This window comes from Chiroxiphia lanceolata, chromosome 5 (assembly GCF_009829145.1).
Source record: "Chiroxiphia lanceolata isolate bChiLan1 chromosome 5, bChiLan1.pri, whole genome shotgun sequence".
Taxonomy (NCBI): domain Eukaryota; kingdom Metazoa; phylum Chordata; class Aves; order Passeriformes; family Pipridae; genus Chiroxiphia; species Chiroxiphia lanceolata.
Genome location: NC_045641.1, coordinates 4,138,570 through 4,160,201, shown reverse-complemented (window position 1 = coordinate 4,160,201; position 21,632 = coordinate 4,138,570). Strand labels below are relative to the sequence as shown.

The window sequence follows — 21,632 nt, the reverse complement described above, 5'->3', positions numbered from 1 at the left end:
ATGCAGACATCATGATTTCATTTTTTAATTGTTTCCTCCAGCAGTGTGGGCACCAGCACCTATTTTCCTGCTTTCTTTGGATTTTCATGCATCCACACCCTCTCAGAGTGCAGCAAGTTTATTCCTAGAGACAAGATCAATCCAAATGCTGCATCTCAGCCTCAGGATGCTTTTCCCATCACAAAGTTCAATTATTGTTCCAATTACACCACAAGCCCTTGGTGAACATTCATTAGTGGAAGTTCCCTGTAGTCATCTGGCTGTGCACAGTCAAACACTGCTGCCTCAAGCAGGAGGCAGAGATGTTGTAACAGATGCCAAGGCAAGGATGGTGCTGATCCTTTGGTCTCTTTTATTAGGAGATCACCTCATGCTGGTGCTGGAGCTGTAGGTCCTAGGGTGGAATTGGCAGAGGGGGGTGAAGTTGCTGGCCTGACACAGATGAACTTGATTTGGGGTAATTAAATGGTGCCTTGACTCAGGACATGGAGTTGTTTTCAGAAGAACTCAAAGCCAACAGGAGTATTTTCATTTGCTGCAATGGCATTTGGGTGGAAAACAGGAAAATTAGGAAAAGAAGTAGGAAAAATTTCTTTCCCTGAAAGGGTGCCCTAGCTTTCGAATAGGCTGCCCAGGGAAGTGGTGGAATAATCATCCCTGGAAGTGTTCAAAAACCATGTAGATATGGTGTTTGGAGACATGGTTTAGTGGTGGGCTTGGCAGTACTGGTTAATGATTGGACTCAATGATCTTAGAGGTCTTTTCCAACCTAAATGATTCTATTATTCTGTGAGTGTGACTCACATAAACTAAGACTGGAAGACGTCTTCTAAAGGAGACATAACCAAACTGGAAGAGATTTCTTTAAACACAGACTTTCAGTGAAGTTTTGGAGTCAGGATCGTGCCAGAGACCTTGGTGCATGTGTCCCACTTGGGGTTTTTATCCTACCTCTCCCTTGTTGGATCATCAGCTCTTGTTTCACGTGCAGTGAGGAGCCCTAGGACAATTCTTGGCACTTCTAGACAAAGAATGGCCACCTCCCACCCTTAAAAACAGTGACTCAAGGGCAGAACTACAAAAAAAGCTTCAGGGGGGCATTGAGGCATAAAAGCCTGTCTATCACTTTAGCTACCATCCTGTTAAAGCCCCTATACATTCTCTTAGCATTAGGAGCAAGCATCCAACACGTCCTGCTGACTCACTTGTGCAACTCCACAAAAAAATCCATGAGTCAAATCAGGCTCTTTTGTTGGAGAAGGTTGTGCATCTTTAACCTTACTGGCTTTTGGCTGCTTCACTGCACACCCTTACAGTGCTCTTAATGGCGTTTTCCTCTGAATCACACTGCACTGTAAATGCAACAGCCCTATCCTTGCTGTCTGTGCAAAATTGGAGATGAAATGGTGCCTGATTTTGATGCAGGGAAGCAGATTTATTTTCACACGTTCCATCATTCGCTCCCCTTGGTTTGTGATGAACGCTCGGGTGGCTCCGAGCTTGGTATTCCTGCATCTAAATCACATTATAAATTTGTGTTTATAGGTTTACAGATGCCCTCTCCAGAGTACATAGTTGATGTCGAGTCCATGGACATTTTCCCTGTGGGCTGGTGTGAAGCGAATGCTTATAACCTGACTCCACCACACAAAGCTGTTTGTAAGTACATGGAGGCTGTAAGTGTACTGTAATAAATAGTAATAAATCTAATTAGTGACCAGACTGGAATTAGGCAATTTGTACTTGTCTCTGTGATGAATCCCTCCACAAATGGGATTTTTGGGGGGACCGGGGAAGGCTCTTACATGCTTTGGGATTGCACAGTTGGTTGTGGATTTGCAATGGGGTTGTCAGAGAGAAAGCAGATTTTGTAGTGCTGAGCCAAGTTCACTTGGGCAGCTGAATGAATTAGAGACGAAGACCTCAAATTGGAGAAAAACCTTGTAAAATATAGGGTAAAATGAACATAAAGAGGCCATCCAGGTGGTACTCCTTTCCAAAACAGGATCTGTTCCATCTAAATTGAGAAATATTTGTTGCCCTTCTGTGATGGAGTTTCTGCCCCTTCCCAGGGTATCTGTCCCCTTATTTCACCACCCTTACAAGCTCAGAGATTTTCCTAGTGTTTAATTTAAAATCTCTCCCAGCACAATTAAGCCCACAGTGTTTTGTCCTGCCTCCAGTGCATATTAAGACAAATTTCTTTCCTTTCTATTTGCATTTGAAGGCAGTTCACGAGAGCTCAGTGTCTTAGTGTTGCTCTCCTGTTCCAAACTGTCCAACGAATCTCAAGCCACCAGGTGAAAAATTAGCCTCACTGTTATATTAATTAGCATCTGAAAGGCAGATTTTAAAATGTGTCAACCCTTTCAAAGAGTTAAATATGCTTAAGTTAAAAATCAGGCAGCCAGGGCCTAATTTGAGAGAATACTGCTATGGCAACATTATGCAGCCTTATCAGAATTTATAGTGAGGGATAAATTATACTGGAGGTAATCATGCTTGTAAAATGTAATCTTATCCATATGTGTTGCTGTATGGAAAAATATTTGTGTTTTTATTTTAATTTTTTCTTTTTTACTGATCCCATAAAACACAATATTAGCATTCCAGAGGAAAGATTAAATGTATTATTACATCTTTAAAGTAGGTTTTAATGATGTAGTGACTTAGTTAAAAAATACCAAGGAAAGATGGTGATAGTAATTAAGTACCATTTCATTGTGTTGGAAGTCTTTTTATTGTCAGTGCGTTTACACAGCTTTTTATGCATTCAGGGTGCACTTTATGGGACAGAAGGGTACAAAATGATTTTTTTCTTCCTTGCTTCATTTTTGCAGTGCGAAGGAAGAGAAGAATTGCAGTTGTGCAACCAGAAAAGCAGTAAGTTTTTTTATTTAAGGTGTTATTTTTACAGGAATGCATCAAGTCTTCCAGGGGGGATAATACACAGCAGCTGTGTGGCTTAGCTAACTACTGTCCAGACACTGCAGCACAGTCGACAAGAGAATTCTTTTAAATCCAATGTATTTGCTAGAAAGTCTCTGTAACAGAAATTGTTTTACTGGTTGGGTCTTTGCAGCCCATGTCTGATGGCCAGTAAGGGATTCTTAGGGAAGATGGACATGTACCAGGAGGGCATTTCCCTATCTATCCCTTCCAGTTTATAGAAACTGGAATTTAAGAGGTTTAAGTGAGAATATTTTCAGCCTGCAGGGCTAAAGCTCACAGATCAGAGTATATTTTTGGAGGAGGGGTGGATCAGGCTCTTTCTTCTGCAGTACTCTGGCCCTGGGCTGTGATAAACCGTGTGGAAATGGGGTTGTGTTTGAAGTATCTCCATTCCTTGTCCCAGGCAGGTGCTGGTGTATCTTTTGGTCAATCCTGAAGGCTGGTTCTGGCCTTTTGTCCTGTCTGACACTTTTAATGACACCAAAATTGCTCTTTGACAGGTTACCATCCACAGTGCCTGTTGAGAAAATACCTCATGACCTCTGCCTGGTTCCTCAGCCAGACACAACAGGTAAGGCCCTTATTTCAAGGACCCATTGCCTGTGTGGAGGGGGATGACCCCAAAAAGGGAGAGAGCTGTCATATGGGTGGGGAGATGGAACCACATCCTCTGGGGGTATAAAGCAGTGTAAACCCACCAACAGTGCATGATGAGCAGCGGGTGAGGATCTGGTCCTCCACAGTGAGCACTGTGTCTTGCTGGGACTGTCAGAGTTCCCCTGGAGCTTGCTCATTTCAGCTGAATGATGTTAGGGCCAGGCTAATGAAACCCTGGTGGAGATGGATCTGACTTGTTAATTGGCATCAGTGAAATTGTGTACACCAGGCCTCAGTGGGTCCCTGTGCTGGCATCAGGACTGTGTGGCATGGCTGCTGCAAAGTTTTCTCCCCTTTAGCAATGGCAAGAGGCTCTGAGAGTGCAATATTCATCCAGCTAATGGTGCAGACTCAGCAGGAGGGGCAGGATTTAACTCACTTTTTTTTCAGCAGGCTGTGGGACACACGTTGGCATTGGAGCCAATGTCCCAGGCCCTGTTACAATCAAACGGGGATGAAAGGGTCTTTTTGGGTACGATAGCCAAAGGAGTGGATAACCACTTGGATGGCACATGAATAACATCTAAAAGTGCCTGTTTCTCTCCATGGGCTATAAAGGAGCCAATTATAATTAGCCCAGGCAAGGAAGATTATTCTGTAGACCCATGTTGGATCAGGGGAATGGCGCTGCAGTGCTTACTGTGTTGGACAGTAGCTGAAGAGGGGTTTCTAGGGCTTTCCTCAGGCTTTCTCCCTGAGCTGATTCCCTGTCTTTGAGAGTCAGCTCCTATGTCCCCTTTCAGGCAGGTTGCAACTGAGTTGCTCATGTCCATCTACAACGAGAGTTATGAAAGAGCAATGAGTACTGTCATGAATGAAATCCTTTCCCCATTCTCCTTTCAGCAGGGAGTGCAGCCAAATCAGTCACTATTAAAAACATTTGCTTTTCCCCTATTGGACAGATTTGAGTAGCAGGGGCTTCCCTACCCTCTCTCCCAGGGAAGAATTCTATGCCCTCTCTACTCTTCTCCCCTCCTTCCCACATCTACGAGGAGGAGGTGCTCTTGATTTATCATAAAACAGTGCAACAGGCACATCAATGCTACTTTCTCCTTGCAGGCACCATCAATGGGAGATACTGCTGCCCCCAGCTCTACATCAACCACCGCTGCTTCTCAGGTCCATATTTAAACAAAGGCAGGATCGCAGAGCTACCTCAGTCTGTGGGGCCTGGCAAGTGTGTGCTGGTCCTCAAGGAGGTATGGTTCAGCTGTCTTTTGGGGGGATCTCAGGGGAAAAGTATGGGCGTGGCTTGCCAGGCCCAGAATTCGGAAACGGTGCACCTAAAATTGTCCTGGAGCTCTGTAGTGGTTTCCATAAGGCAAAACTGCAAGCTGGGAATATGGGGCAGGTATGTGCATTGTGGCTTTTGATGGGAGAGGTGATGTTTTTGAAACATGGGGAGTTCTGTTGGTTTGGGAATAAGGTTTGTCTAACTGTGCAAGAGAATTCAGGTTCTGACCAGAGCTATCCCCAGAGAGGCCCTCTGTGGTTGTTGCCATCAGCCTGCTTCTCAGCATCTACGGTGCTGTTGGGCAGCAGATTCAGTGTATGTGACTGTGGTCCAGTGGGGCCCAAAACATTGGGGAACAGGATGGAAAGCTAAGCAGGGGTGTGTGCTATGTGCTGATTTCATCCTGACCCAGTCAGGGCTTGCTTTGGGATGAATCTGGAGTGCTGAGCACTTGCTGTTCACCTCAGAGAAAAGCTGGCTGATTTGAAGCAAATTCATAAGTATTTTCCACAAATATTGGTTGTCTATGCAGAGATAAAATGCAAGGTGAGTGCAGGTGGCAGAGGACAGGATGGTACTGCTGGATAAACAGAATTCCATTGGGCACTGTTTCAATTTGACTCGGGTCTTCCAGAAATCCAGATCTTCCAGCTTTCAGTTCTGTACCTAAATAAACCCCACTTGATGTGGATGCAGGGGAATATCTGAGGTGCCTCTGCCCTTGGTGGAAAAACATGGAAACTTCCAAGCATCTGTTTATCTGGTGTATTTGAAAGACGCTCAGTGCCCAGCTCAGGATGTTTGCAGTTGTCTGAAATAAGATGAATCCAGCCCTTAACAGGAATACCTGGAAGGTGAGATTCCTCCCAAATAAACCACCACTTTTGAAAACATCCAGTACTGTACTGCAATGTGACTCTCATGTCTCCACTCAGTTCCTCATCACCTGCACTAATTTATACACAAAGGCCCAGAAATCCAGCTGCCTGTGCAGGTGGGATGCTTGGGTCTCAGAGAAGCAAGTCAAAAACAGCCCTCAGCAGAAAGCAGGATAAAGTGGTTGCAGAGCAAGAGTTGACAGCTGCCAAATTTGAAAGCAAGTCCATCGTGGCTTGCTGATGGGGAGCATTAGCAATCTGCTGCTACTTGAAAAACAGGCCATGAAAAAGCAACATGGGGGAAAAACATGAAGCATGCACAGTCAATACTTATGCTAATGCTTCTTCCTTCTTTCCTCCTGGAATTTGGATTTTGAGAACATAAGCTGTGTAAAGCTTCTGCCAGGTCCTCCCTTGGTATTTCAGCCTTTGCTAACACCAAATTCTCCAAATTCCTCAAGAATGGGACTAACTGCCCACTGTGAAAACCAGCCTGAGCTTCCTACAGAACAGTCTATTTTCTCTTGCTCTGCCTCCTTGCAGAATTGTTTTCTGAAGGAACAAATAGCAGTGTCATAGAGACATGGGAATCTTGTTTTTGGAGACATGAACAACTTCCCAAGGAACAGGACAATGGCAATGGCCCAGCATTGGTCAGTGTTGTTTTGCAGATAAATTCAAGCTTATTATGGCCTTAAGCTCATTCTGGCCATGAGAACCAGTTCCAAATTCTGGAAAGGGCGAAGAGAAGAAATTCATAGGTTTGCTGTAGGGGAGATACACCTGACTCCTGTCAGCTGTTGCTGAGATAAGAGAGGTGCCAGAAGCTCAGAGAACCGTGGGCAGTGGGGAGGATGGGGGTACCCAGCACATGGAGCAGGCAAGAAATGGCAAAGAATACATCCCTGCATTGAGATGATGTTCTGTAACAGATGCCAGAGCACCCAGAAGGACTGTGGAGCTGAGTGGTGACAGCAGTGCAGGAGGTACCTCCTCCAGCCCAAGGCTGTAAATGTGAGGGTTTGCAGAGCTGAGGAGCTCACAAGGGTCCCCATCCCTCCAGACACAGTCTTGGTGCTGAGCTTGATGCTTTGGTTTTCCTTTACACCTGCTGATGGTGTGTCCCCAAGACTACAAATGCTTTATAATTATCTTTCTCATTATATAGGAAAATTGCAAGCTGTTGTAAATTATGCATCAGCATAACTTGTCTGGAATAGATAAATTATAGATGGGCTTTACTTTGGCAACACACGGGGGAGGGTGGGAAAGACAACTCCAAACACAACTGTGAAAGGGGAACTGAAGCAGTAGCAGCCTGATGAGAACCTCTTTAATCACCCTGATCTCCAGCCATAACTCACTGCCTTTAGAGCTACTCTGGTTAAAAACCTGTGCTGTTTGCCAGCCAGTTCACTGTGGGCAGCAGTCTCTGTGATGGAGATGCTTCTGTGTTTGAGACTTATAGAAAGCCTGGACTAAAACCAGCTGAACACCCAACTCCTTCCCCATTCCCCATCCATTCTTACCTGAAGCAAGAAGAGAGCAGATGTCCTCTCTGGCATCAGTTGATGGGAGACCTTGTTCCTAGCTGGGTGCTGAGGAAGTAGCTCCCCATCCTCTGCCTTCCTCCACACTCAATCCTGAGGGCTGTATCCAGAAATTCAACACAGCTGTAGTTCATGATGCTCCTCAGCCCTCTTTTCCCACAAGATCTTGTCCTTACCTCCATCACTGATGCAGAGAAGCATCACCGTGTGTGTACTCTTTCATCCCTGCAAAACCTTAGGTGAGCAACAAGTAGCTCTTGTGCTGTTTAGTGCCAAATTTATTTTTAAAGCCTAAGCTGTTCATTATTCCCAGTGCCAGCACAAGTTTCTGCTGGGACCAGTGGTTTATTGTGGTTTCTTTCACTGTAAGAGGCGAGTTGGTAATGCCTGTTGTTTGACATCAGCTGCAAAGTTTTTTTCATTCCTGAGATATTTTCTTGGAAAAGAAGTTGAAACTTGGAGCCAAATACAGTGGAGACATCAGCTATTGCCATCCAGCAATTGCACCTGGGCTGAAAAATGGTGACTGTAAAGTAGCTGTGATATGTAATAAATGCTGACTTTAAACACATTGTCAGGTTTAGATTTAGTTTCTTGGATCAGAATATCTAAAAAACACTTAAGAACAGTTCTTCTGTCTACGCCAACAACTCCACAGCAACATTGTAAAATGGAATGAGGTGTCTTTTTAAGACTCCAGATGATCTATAACCCACCATATTTTAGAGAAATATGCTGTAAAGATTAATTAGCCTCATTGCTTACTGCTCTTACTATTTTTGAGACACTTTGCTCTTTCTCTGTTTAAAAAGAAAATGGACTTAAAGGTAATGTGTCTGCCCTACTGATGCAAACAGGAGAAATCAGCTAGCATTTGTGAAGAAAGGCTATTGCACTCTGCAGCTTGAACTTTTTGTAGCACAACATGACTTCTTAGGAGAAATTTGCATAATTAAATCATGGTGCTCAGAAAATTAAATAGCTTGCACTGAACCTTAGGTATATGATTTAGCCAGGCTGATAGAGTTGTCATTACTGATCAGATGTTGGAATGACAGAAACCTCTAAAGTCTGGAAAGGTATAAACTGCATTTCTGCAAGAAGGTTCACTAACATCCTCCTCAAGACAGCTCTTTGGACTTCAGCTTGTCTGTAATAGTTCCTCCAAGTTAGGATCTGACCATCTGTATCTTTGAATGTCGTGGACTACCCTAAGCATGTCAACACTTCGTGCTACAGCTTTGGCTTTGACAAAAGATGGCTTTTAGATCCTCGACCACCTAATGAAAGAATCCCAAATAGCTCATTTTCCTTTCTCCTTCTGTGCCCCATCAGTATTCCAAGTAAAATAAAATAAAGTTAACTGTCCTACCTTGAGCCTGGGACTTGGTATCCCACTTGTTAGGTAACTGTGGGCTCATATCTCAGACAGAGGAGGGAAATTGAGCTTCTCCTCCTAAGGATGCTGATCATTGGGACCTTGAACGGGACAAAAGAGGTTGTGATGATATTTTGAGCTGCACCTTGTCAGTGATAACTCCTGAGAAAACTTCGTCCAGGGTTGGGACCATTTAAAGCAAGGTAAAGATAGGAACTGTGTGAATACCAAAGAGATATAATGGGAAGAAAAGTGATGAACTTCCCAGTGGCATTAGGCATGTCTGGATATGCTCAGAAAAGAGCCCTAGTGCGTGAGAAAATACATGAACTGGAAAACTTCGTTACTAAGATGTCAGGTGCTTGTAAGGTTGGGTAGAGGCCTGTGGTGGTGCTGAGTGATCACAGTCAGAGATGTGACTCCATCCTCTGAAAATCCAAAGTTCATCAGAGTTTATCAAAATAAAACCTCATCTATGCGTAGCAGCAAAGGCTGGTATTGCCTTGTCCCCCACTCTGCTCCAAGGCACAATTGGCTGCACCCAAACCATTCCTGATGGAGAGGGCTGAAAATAAACTACAAAAATCTCAGACTGGTCCCCACTCCAGCCAAAGGGAATTTGACCAGTCTGATATGGTTGACGTAACTTTTCATCTCCGGAGAAAGTCAGAAACTGGAAAACTGGAAACTGATCTAGGTTTTGTCACTGTTTTTGTTTTAATAACTGTTAGTTTTTTCCAAGAACCTGTTTGTTTACATCTCTGTGTCATATGAATCGATGATGTTGTTAGAAGGTAACATGGTAGAGAACTCTGTTGTAGGGTGAAATGCCAAACCCAGTGACTTATTTGAGGTACAAGAAGAGTAAAAAGCAGAGGTTTTAAAAAGCATTTTTTTCTTCCCTGAAAGGGAAATGGTTGTTCTTACAAAACACTTTTTTTTTTAAACTGAGTTTGGAAGTTTACAGAGTCCTGCTGATGATAAGCCAGCTTTGAGAAAAGTCCTGGCATCACGGGTCCCTTTGCAGGGCTGGAATTGATTAGGATCTGGGATAATGCCCAGACAGGGCCACACTGGTGTTGCAGAGTTGGGTTTTCTTTTCTTGCTCATTTCCTAACTATTCTGACAACTTATGCAAACACCCACCACCCTGGTAAAGGGGCAGGACAGCACTGTTTCCAGAAATTGGTCGGCAAGACGCTTTCTGCTCCTGGCTGTCCCGCCAGCAAACAGGGTGGGTGTAGACGTGGGCTTAAGAAGAGCTTTACCAACAGGCTCCCTTGTAGTTGTTAAATAACTCCATGGATTTGCTGATCAAGAGGGGAACACACCTGATGAGTTGTAAATGAGTGTGGGACCTACACAAGCACTTGGTGTTTCGAAAACTCACCTTTGGCTTCTCTACATCAGGTCTCAGTGTCTGTGTGTTAGAAGACAGTGCCCCATCAGTTCTTTTGGTGGGAGACAGGCAAGAAAAGATGTGGATGAGCAACTGGATGGGCTCGCTCTGGAGCTTTCTTCACAGAGTTCTAGAATGGTTTGGATTGGAAGGGACCTTAAAGATTCTCTAGTTCTGACCCCCCTGTCCAAGGGCAGGGACACCTTCCACTAGATCAGTTTGCTCCAAGCCCTGTCCAGCATTGAACACTTCTAGGGATGAGGCTTCCACAGCTTCTCTGGACGGCCTGTTCCAGTGCCTCAGCACCTCACAGTAAAGAATTTCTTCCTGGTATCTGATCTAAACATGCCCTCTATGTTTGAAGCCATTACCCCTTCTCCTGTCACTCCATGCCCTTGTCAGAAGTCCCTCTTCAACGCTCTTGTAGCCCCTTCAGGTACTGGAAGATACAGTAAGGTCTGCCTGAAACCTTCTCTTCTCCAGGCTGAACACCCCCAGCTCTCTGCCTGTCTCCAGAGCAGAGGTGCTCCAGCCCTTGGAGCATCTTCATGGCCTCCTCTGGACTTGCTCCAGCACGCCCTTCATGCCTTTGGGGCCCCAGAGCTGGATGCAGCACTCCAAGTGGAGTCTCATGAGAGCAGAATCCCTTCCCTCACCTGCTGCCCCTGCTCCTGGGGATGCAGCCCAGGACACAGTTGGCTTCCAGGGCTTCCAACTCACATTGCCAGGTCATGCCAAGCTTCTCATACTGCAACGAGCTTCTCATCAACTGTTCTCTTGGAATCAGTGTGGCTTGGTAACTAGTGTAAAGGGTTGTGTGATGAAATAGAAACAGCTGGAGAGCTATAGGTAAATCTGTGTTGTAGTTTCCCTGTGTGTGAGGTAGGAACTGTGCTCCTGCCCTTCCTTATAGAGTGCTCTGAAATGTACAGATGATCAGAGCTGCATAAGATGTTGGTGCTATTATTAGGCATGACTTTGGTGTCTCTAATAGTACTTTCTTGAAGAGTGGTTTGAGTAATGTTTCCTAGGGCCCAAGGATAGATTAAATTTTGCGTCTGGTAAATAACCTACCCAAGCAATTCCAACTAATGCCATTTTACAGGGTACTGAGCAGCATTAAGTGAAGCCCTTACCTGGAAACGATTAATCCTACAGGGTTTTCAAAATGTTAGCAAATCCTCAGGTTGCTGGATTTAAAGAAAAAAAAATCAACCCAAAGGAAAAAAGACAAAACCCAAACATAAGCACATTGGTCTTTGCAACATGACCTAGTTATTTTTTCATTTCTGATGAACTGCGTTCATGGGTGCTGGGGAAACTTTTAAGATGTTAATCATACTGAAATCATTTGCAGGCCCCCAAAGAATTAAGAACAGGCATTAGGTAAAGAGCTAAATTAGATGAAAACCAATCCAGACTCACTGTGGAGTCATTCATGTGCACACAATTCAGAGTGTTCAAACACACTGGTCTGGTGCTGCTCAGAGATTTGTTTTTCTTGTGTTTATCTCCCTAGGCCAAGCGTAGACTATTAAAGCTTGGTTTCCCTGAGCCAATAGAAGGAATCATTTTTATTCTCGGTGACTTTGGATTAAATGGATTGGCACATGTGTTTTGTTGTACAGAGTGGACACACACTGGGTTTCAGGCACACCTCCTGCAAACTCTTTTTGTGTAGACTTCATTAATATTCTGCTAATACAGTCAAGGCACACAGCACTCAGGCATTTAAGCATATTGCTGACCTCAAGTGTTTGAATTTCCCCTTCAGTGTTCAGTGTGTGGTGGTGTACTGACACTGTACCTGGTTGTGCTTTCAGAACCATTTTCATTTTTTTTGTTAAATTGAGCCACTATAGATGCAGCAAATGGGAGAGAGTGTCTATCTCTCCACAAGAGAGACAAAAATTACTGATGAGCAGGAGGTTTTTGGGGTTAGCTGGCATCATTTAATGCACTTACCATATCACACTCAGGTGTCACCTACAATACACATTGATCCACTCTGGGACCTCTACTCCTTGCATCCTGCACTTACTCCATGCAATTTTGGACACAAATAGGGACCTGTAAGCTGCTCCTGCCTGTGCAGCACCTGGGACCATATTCAATGTGGTCATGGACTGCTTTTAGACCCATCAGTGTTGTTGGTTTTGTCTCTCAATAGGTTCTCAGCATGGTGATCAATGCAGCTTACAAGCCAGGGAGTGTTTTACGAGAACTGCAGCTAGTGGAAGACCCTCAGTGGAATTTCCAAGAGGAAACACTTAAAGCAAAGTAAGTCTTCACTGTGAGTTCTTTCATTTGGGAGGTTTCAAAAATGGAACTGACTAAGAAGAAAAGGAGAGAAGAAAAGATTTTTTTTTTTTCTATCGTGAGAGTTTTACTTTTCTAATTATCTTTTTGCTTCATTGAATTATTTGATTCTTTCTATAGCAACTTCAGAAATGAAATATTCACCTGAACGGTTCATTTCTATTGTCTTTCTCCAAGCAGCCATCCAGTTTTTGATGAAGTGAAGTCCTGAGTTTTATGATAAGCTGTTCTTATAAGCTTGGCTATTACTGAATTAACTCAATTCCTGCCTTTCTAAATGTAGGAGTATTGCTGTTTTTAATATAGAGCCTGTCAGGCTAATGCAGAAAAAACTGGTGAGAATGAATGGTACAAAAAAAAGTTCAGACAAATTAGCAGGGACACGTTTTTTAGCAGGAGGCTGATTGGGACAAAATAGTAGCAAACTGGAGATTCAGGTCAAGATTTGATGCCTTTCTAGAATATGTGTCTAGTAAATACTCAATTTCTCTTCCCAACTTTAAAATCTACTCATTTATGTCTTCTTTATTTAATGGATATAGTTAGGATGTATTTCACTAACCATTGTCTCTCTAAAAGAGGGGAGTCTCACCTCAGCTCTCTCCAGAGTCCCTCTGAAGAGCAATTCTTCCCACTTCAAGATGGATGTCAACAAACAGTTCTTTGAAAACAGCTCTCTTCCTTGACTAATGGTCACCTTGACTTTCTGAGTACTGAAGTTAAATGCAGCGAAGCTCACCCTTTGTACTGAACTCTGTTACTCCTTTTCAAAGAAAAGCAATTTTCTTTTGGTTATTAGAAATGATTGGCTGCCACGTACAGCACTATTGATTGCTATTGTATTTGATCTTGGCCCATGCAGATACTCTAGAAAGTTCATGTATTCTCTGTTTGAGGGAGAGAATTCAGAACCTTTTATTCTGCATACTCTTAAACTGCTTTTGTGAAGGAGGAGTGCAAATAGAAATGAAAAGCTACTAGAAAATCTCATTTTTAATTTGCTGCTTTCGCCCGTGTGTAAAGTCATGCTTTTGTGTTTGTCAATTAAAATGTTGTGGATGGAAATCTAAAAGCAGATTTTCATAAAAAACCAAGTCATTGTCCACGACCTGCTTTCCACTGATTCCAGGCTCCCACACCTTATACTGCCAAACTTAGGATAATGCACTCTACAGGTACATAGGACAGGTACTTACACACCTACAGCTGTGAGATCTGGTTGTAATCCCCTGTCTTAATATCCTGTCCTGCAAAGAACTGAGCTCATGGGCAGTTTTCCAATCAGCAGTATCCAAAAGTATGATTTACCTTGTGCAAAAGCAGAAGTATCTATTTCTTAAGGCTGCTGCAATCCATAATTCTAACTGGAGACAGCCTGGAAGGTGTTTTACTGTCAATCCTTGATAGTCAGCTACATCTACAGCTCAATCCACTGCAACCCCTGGCATCCTGCTGAGTCCAAGTGTGCTTAGACCAAGAGGACCAACTCAGCTGGGAATGCATGGGCTGCTAGACATTGTCATCACTTGTTTGTATCACGTTAACCCCTTACCCTCCTTCACTGATAACCTGATGTGCTAATCATAGTCATGAGCACCTCCATCTCTGTTACTTTATTCCGTCATGCATTTGCCCATTGGGTCTGTTTCCTCCTCCCATCTACTCAGCAGGACAGCAAGGCTGCTGGGATATATCTTTATATCTAAATAGCTGCGAGATAAAAGCAGCAAGAAGATTTGGTGTTTTATGTTGGCCAGCCAGTCCCAGGCTGTGTATGTGTTTCCTGTGTGCTGGCTACCCCAGGAAGCGGCAACCTCAGCTCTTCGGTGAGTGAGGCAGCATCTTTCAACTTTATTAAGCCACAGAATGGATCATTACAGGCTCAGAGCTTGCACAGCAAGTTTTGAAGTGACTTCTGAGAATGGCAATGTATTCCCATCCAGTGTGGCTCCTGAGGAGACAGAGCTCATGGGGCTGGACAGCACCTTGTTCCTGCAGCTGTCTGGCTTCTGTGGCTGTAGCTCTCCTCACTGAGCAGTGCTTGGTGGCCATGCCAGCTTGACCATGGGTTGTTTGGGTACTTCTAGGAGTGGATGACAGTGGGTTGATATGCTTCAAGACTGTCTGGCTGCCCCAGGACTTCCTGAGTTTGCTTGAGTTGCTTCATCAAGAAGTTTTAATTGCATTTGATTGTTCAGGAGCAGAAAGCAAAACATGGTCATGAAATCAGACACTGTGGAACATACAAAGGGCACATGACTCGTTACATCAGGTGTGACAGTCAGTTACGCTCCAGAAGCTTAAACAGAGACCTGTAATGAGCCTGTGTATCCCAACTTCCAGCTACACGGGCTTCTGATGGTGCCTTGCTGCTAATGATGACAGTTCTACAGCTGGAGCAGCGCTGCTGTCGTGTGACATGTCATGTCACCTCCTTCCTTCTGATGGGAACTGACACCTCCTTGGATCTCGGCAATGTTGTTGTTTGTTTGCGGTGACGGTGCAGTGGGGTAGAGCAAAGGGGAGGGAGGAGGGTGGTGAGGAGAAAAGAAGGCTGTTTTACCCACTGGCCCAAATGCCAAATGATGCCCTGGCAGGAATGCATTATGTCAGTCCTGGGGCAGCCTGTGTTTAGTTTGCTCCGCCGTCTTCAGTAACCAGAGCAGAATCAATTACACTCACCTTGCAAAGAAGATAAACAATTTAGATTGTCCAAAGGGATGTGTCTGCAATGTGTGAGGGCAGTCATTTCCCATCAGCGCTGCTGGCTTTCCGTGAAAATAGTCAAACCTGATTTATTGGTGATGATGAGTTAGAAATGTCAGGCTTGATCCTCTGAATTCCCAGGAGGGCCAGCCGAAGCTGTAGGCATTCAACCCTCATAGTTTTGGTGCTTTGAGTTCAGTGCCTACATCTAGATTTGCCTTCCCAATTTTACATAAAATGTTTGAGGGACTTTACGCTTTTTAAGGGTTTTAATTTCTGAAGGCTGTAAGTGGGGCTGTTTGGACTTACATATTTTTGAAAGACTTTGGATATAAATAGTACGAGTGTACTGAGTCTTGTATGAAGCCCAGTTGATCAAAATAAGATATATGGGTGTTCCTGGACAGCTCCACTAAATGAAATTTTGATTGCTGCTCAAATCCAGTAGCTGAACTCCAGGAATATTTACCCCTGTCCCAGACATCATTGCTTATTTATGAGGCTTCATTTCAAAGAAAGTCTCTTTACTGCAGATGTTTTAGAAGACTGCCTTTCACTTGTGATAGGTGATGTTGAGGTATTTGAAGTCTTCTTTACCTCAGCCTTAGCTAGTAAGGGTTGCTTTCAAGCCTCCCAGGTCCCTGATCCTGTTTGAGGGAGTGAAATGTTACACACAGTAAATGGAAAAGTAGTTAAATACACTGGAAACTGCAAACTGGATGTGCACAAGTGCATGGAACCAGTTGGGGTGCAACCAGCTCTGCCTGAGAGTAATGTCATTGCAAGGCCACTCACTGTCATGTTTGGAAGGATGAGGGAAGTTTTTTGATATCTGGGAAAAGGCAATCGTCACACCCTTCTTGGGAAGGGCAAGAGGGAGAATCCAAGTCAGTACAGGCTGTCAGCCTAAAATTCCTGGGAAGGTTATAGGCAAATACTCTTGGAAACCATTTCCAAGAGCATGCAGGACCAGTAGGTGACTGGCAAGAACCAAAGGTCAAGTTGTGCCTGATGTGATGAGATGACTGGTTTGGTGGTTGAGGAAAAAATAGTGGAAATGAATTTATGTTCATTTTAGCAAGGCTTTCCACACAGTCTCCCACAGTGTCCTTAGAGCCAAGCTGTGCAGATACAGACTGAACGTGTGTGTGATGAGTGGAAAGTTAACTGGACACAATCATTGACATGAAGTCCAGGTGGCAGCCAGTTAGTGATGGGTCTCCTCAAAGGTCAGTACAAAGCTACAGCTTGCGTGATTTGGTTTCTCTTCAACATCAGCTCTGCCTCTGAAGCACTGCAAGGAGGAATTAATGTGACCAGGTGGCCTTCTGTGCCAAATACTGGAGGTAGAAGTCATTAGGACCAGTGGAATGACTTAAACCCTTTATTTCAGGAGGAGACTTATGAAACGTGCCTTTACAACCAGAGCATTCCAGTTCCCTTTCTGAATCCCGTCTTCAGGAGTTCAGAGTGTCACTGGGTGATTAAGTAGCTCTGAAGGAAGTTTCTTCTTATGTCTGGTGGACTTTCAGGTAGTAAGACAAAATGCAAATTTCTTGCAAAAGAATAGACAGGAGGTTTTGGTCTCCCCAAGGGAAATTGAGTCTTTTATCTCCTGAGTTGTTCAAATTAGTCTCAAGAACTGTCAGAACTCCTTAGAATGGGAGTTTTGGAAATGAGGGTAATCTTGGTGTTCTTGCTGTTTGAAGTGTCTTCAGCACAAGACTTTTTGTGCCATCACACAACAGTCCTGAAGTGGAGCTCCCGGAAGATATTGTGTTCTGATGAACCTCTGATCTGTTTTAGCACAAAAGGAAGCTTCAACAGATGAATGATGGTGCAGAAAAAATGCTGTTCATTTAATAGTTTCGCTTGTGGGTCAGCAAAGATCCCAAGTGTATTTTTCATGGAAATAGTTTCAGCCATAAGGTTTTCTCCAATTTTGGGATCTGAGGGCAGAGAAAGAGAGAAGGAAGATTTCTTTGGTTTTAGCTGAAAAATAATTTTTTAAAAGAACAGTGATTTCTAAGAAAATTGAAAATACTGTCCTTGACACAGCAGTTTTCCAAGTCTCCATTGCTGCCATGCTGTGTGTGTAGATTACTTGGTAGTTACACGTGGTTGGGATGATAGTCCTGGTATAAAAACATCCATAGGAGTATCAGAAGTTGGTAATTTTTTGAGAGATGCTGGTGGAAAAGGGTTTTCTGGTTATATCCAAATGAGCTCCTTCCACATGGTTGTCCTAGAACAGCTCAGATTACATTTGGTGGTGCTTGTGTTAAAAATCTTCAGTGTGTGAGGAATATGGAAAATATTAATAGAACCTGGTTTATAGTTGAAAGAGGGGCTGCCAAGGCCAAAATTATGTAAAAAATATTGCTGTGGCCAGTACTAACACCTTGGGTTATTGAGACTGATCGCTGCAGTCATAGTGATCTCCATTTACCATCCGTTCTGTTAATTAACATGTGTGTTGCATTCAAAGCAGACTATGAAATCAGTCAGTTGTTCATTTTCCTGGTTTCATCTTTTCCTTTCAGCAGGCTCTGTAGTACAATGGGTCCTTTCTGGGCAGGCAAACACAATAGGAAGCACACAGTTAGAAAAAGTCAGCCATCCTTGAATAATACCCATCAGGCAGCTTTCTTAGCTTGTAAGAAAGAAGATCAAGAGGCAATTTGATTATAGTGCGTTTGCAAGGAAACAAAACCAGACACAGTCTTTTCATCCTGGTGGTGAAAGTCAGAGCAAGGACAAATAAATGTAAGTTTAGTTCAGACGCATCCAGACCTAAAATGAGCTGTAAGCACATGAGTTATAGGTACAGGTGCTCCCTCTGCCAAGTTTCTTCCAGTGTGGAGACCCTTGAGGGGAGGCCGCTGCTTGTCTGGAAGTCCAACCAAAGTTATTTGGGTTGAGGTGAAGGTATTACGGTGAAATTCTGCAGCCTGTCACAAGAGTCAGGCTTACTGACCCAGTGCTCTGGGCTGTTGTTAAACCTAATGGCTCCTGGAGAAGTAATAAGGGCAGGAGTCTCTTCAAACACATTGGAAAGAAATATAAAACATTTTTAAGTAGATATATTCAAATGCCTGTGGAATTTGATCTTTTGATATTAAGTATTGCCAAACTCTCTTTAGCCAAGCCTGCCTGTGCAGCTGTTTTATAGGGAAGCTGGGATAACAGTGCTCTGTACCTGGAAGGAACAGTTTTCCATTTTACAGCATCTGTCCAGGACTCTGAAGGTGTGTGAAAAGTTGACTCATTAAGTCATTCGTTCATTCATGAGAATGAATCCAGGATTGTCTCCATGGCTTGAAGTCCTTGGTCAGGCATCAAATAGGATATCAGAGCCTGGCACCTCGTGGAAATGCTCATTCAGGTTATGGAAGAGTTTTTTGTTGAGGCAGTAGTTTGGACTGAGTCTTTTGTGAGGATGGGTAGACTGGGCTGTTCTCACACCCAGGTTTCATTTGGGTTCTCCTTTATAACACTTTCTTTACCACAGTTTCAAACCCTTTTCCCACAGCCCAGTGTTTCCAGAAAGAGCTGCTGGGAAGGGAGTGCAGCAAAAGGTGGTGTTCCAGTTGCTTTGTGTGACCCAATGAAACCTTCAGAGAGGGAATGGAGTGTGGGCACATGCTGCATATTTTAATGCTCAGACCACAACATTGTTGCACCACCACCTCCTTTTCCTCTTCCATATCTGACTATCACCAGCTGATTCTCTGCTAGGAATTTATGGATCTGAACACACTCCAAAATGCTTTGTCTCGTTTTTTCCTGATGACTATATCTTTGTCTTTCCTTGCCTCCCATCCAGTAATCTTTCTTTTGCTGTCTCTCCCTCTTTTTCTTTCGTGTGTGTCACTTTTCTCTTCCCTGGGCACATTTATAATGCCGTTAACACCAGGCGCTCGCATGATTGTCTCTTGTGTTGCATTCCCCAGGACGTGTAAGAGATGTTTAAAAACCTTATCTCACTGTTTACGATAGCTTGATGCTGCTGTTTAATAAATTATGGGGATAATTGGTTTTTCAGAGTTCACATCTACAGTACAGTACAGCAGGGGTGTAACTGTATCTTTCTTAGCCATTTATCGCTCAGAAACACTTTGTATGAAACACGGAAATAAATGTTTTAGTAGCATAACAAATTTAAGACAAACCTTTCATTGCAGGTTTCTGCTCTAAGCATTCCCTGTAGGAGTCAGTTTTTAGGGCCTGTTGCTGCAGCCCCATTACACAACTCCAGATATTCCTGGTGAGGTCCTTGGGTTTTGTGTTGTCCATATCTCAGAGTGCCAAAATCATCTGGACCCTGTGTGGCAGAGAGAACCATTTCACTCAGATACTTCCTCACAGTGTCCCAGTAGCCACAGATGGCACAGTGGGATTGTTGGGAGCTGGAGTGTTGTCTGGGAGCAAGAAAGATGGCAATGGAGAAGACTAAAAGTACCATCTCCAGTGCAGCCCAAACACAGGGTGCTGACCAGAAAGCTCTGCAAGGGATGTAAGCATCTCATCATGGGTCAGTGTATTTGGGAGACTACATCCCCTCCCAAAAACTTTGCATCACTTCATAATATGGGCTTGCTGTCCTGTGTAGTATCCTCACCAAGCCTACTGAGATTTTTTTCTATCTTTTGCCGTATCTACAGACAGACTGCACATGCATTCCTTCTCGAATCATGTCCACCCCTCTGATTTATTTCAGCCTTTCCTTCTTCAAATCCATCTGAAATGGAGCCACTGAAACAAACAGACCTGTTCTGCCTGCCTTCCCAAGAGAGACACTCTCCCAAGGAAAGTCACTCCCCTGACAGAGGAGAGTCTGGTCTGGAGCATAAGAGGGTGTTGCTTGACTGGTAACATGGGTTTTTCACTCTTCTCTAGGTACAGAGGGAAGACTTACAGGGCAACTGTTAAGATTGTGCGGACGTCAGATCAGGTGGCGGATTTCTGCAGGAGGGTCTGTGCCAAGCTGGAGTGCTGCCCCAACCTGTTCAGCCCTGTGCTGGTGGCCGAAGTCTGCCCCGAGAACTGCTCCATTCACACTAAAACCAAGTACAGTGAGTACTGGCCAAAATGCCTCTTGGTGCCAGCTGGGAATCAGAGCAGTGGGAGACTGTGTGTGATGAAGAACAGGAGTTGTGCAATGCTGTTAATACTGGTATTACTGTGTAATATTGTTAATACTGATTAGGATTCATCTCATCTAAGAGCAGTTATTTAATCCTGAACAGGCCACCACATGTTCCTTTAATATTCGGTACAGAGAAACAGGCATCTCCAGGAAACCATCCATCTCACTCCACCTGAATGTATCTGTTTGAAAGTCATTAATTTTTTGAAGTCTTGAGTTTTCTTTATATGTGAAGTTAACATGAAGAGCACATAAAAGGAACCTGCAAGTGGTAAGATGAGATTTAAACTGCTATATTTGAGACAGCTTCGTTAGGTGAGATGAATCCTGTCCAACTCAGTGAAGAGTTTTTGGCATATGCACGAGCACAGGCCAGTATCACGATGCTGAGGTGGTGGAAGGAGTTTGGGAGCATTAACTCTCTCTGCTCAGGATGTTTAATATTTAAATATGTTCCTGCCCATACAGGAAGGCTGTTGTTAGGCATGTGTACAGCACTTTTTGTTGTCAATGTTACTGATATTATTGGCTCTTCAGGCAGGTCAGGAAATTGGAAGTGAGTGCTATCCTTCTTCCACAAAGGCTGCAAAAAGCAATATGATTGATTTAAAGCAATTATCTTCTGGTTGGTGGCAGAGTAGAAGGAGAAACGGGCTCAGGGAGATACTCAGATCACTTAGGATGGGTTTCTGTAGAAGTCTACACCTGAGCTAGACTGCTGCTGGTAGGAAATGGAGAACTGGAGGAGTGCAGTTGTGGGAGCTCCCGCTGGGGTGGTCTCATCTCAAAGCTGATGGTGGTATGTGGCTGCATGAATTGTTCCTCAAAACTCCATTGATTTGATGAACAACTTGGTCAGTTATAAACTTTGACATGGGTACCAAGTGCCATTTTAGCTGTCCTGGGATACCCTGGCTGGTCAAGGGCAGAGTATCTTTCACCCCCAGAGCATGTCAAAATGCATTTAACGCAAGCACCCAGTGTAAGGTCAGAGGACTCTCACATCCTTAACTTCAGCTTGGGCCACAAAATAGTTGAAGCCAATAAAAACCTGTTCCTTCGTGTGTGATTGAGAATTGCTGGCCCTATCCACTTTCTGCTGAAAACATTAGCAAGTGAAAGTGTGTCTAAGGCTGTTAAATCACAAAGATCTGCATTGTATCAGATCTGAAACACACTGGCCTCTCTCCCTCCAAGTCGCCGCTCGGCTTAGTGGAAGCTTTGCCTAAACACATATTGTTAAATTCTGAATTCTTCACTCATCATCAATAAATCTGGATACATGAGAGCTGTAACACTCTGTGCTGGTCCAACATGACATCTTATATTTACACTGGACATTTTTTCCATATCAGTGTATTTTAAAGTTTAAAGTGCGCCTGTAGAGTGCAGTCCTGAATCTGCAGCAAG

General features: G+C 43.8%; 1 protein-coding gene across 1 annotated transcript in view; it reads left to right on the top strand.

Annotated features, from left to right (window-relative positions):
• SFMBT2 (Scm like with four mbt domains 2) overlaps positions 1–21,632 on the top strand; it is a 122,590-nt gene that overhangs the window by 88,778 nt on the left and 12,180 nt on the right. The window contains 6 exon segments of the mRNA XM_032688517.1: positions 1,546–1,659; positions 2,841–2,883; positions 3,453–3,523; positions 4,669–4,808; positions 12,219–12,328; positions 19,973–20,148. Coding sequence (XP_032544408.1) covers positions 1,546–1,659; positions 2,841–2,883; positions 3,453–3,523; positions 4,669–4,808; positions 12,219–12,328; positions 19,973–20,148 — 654 coding nt within the window.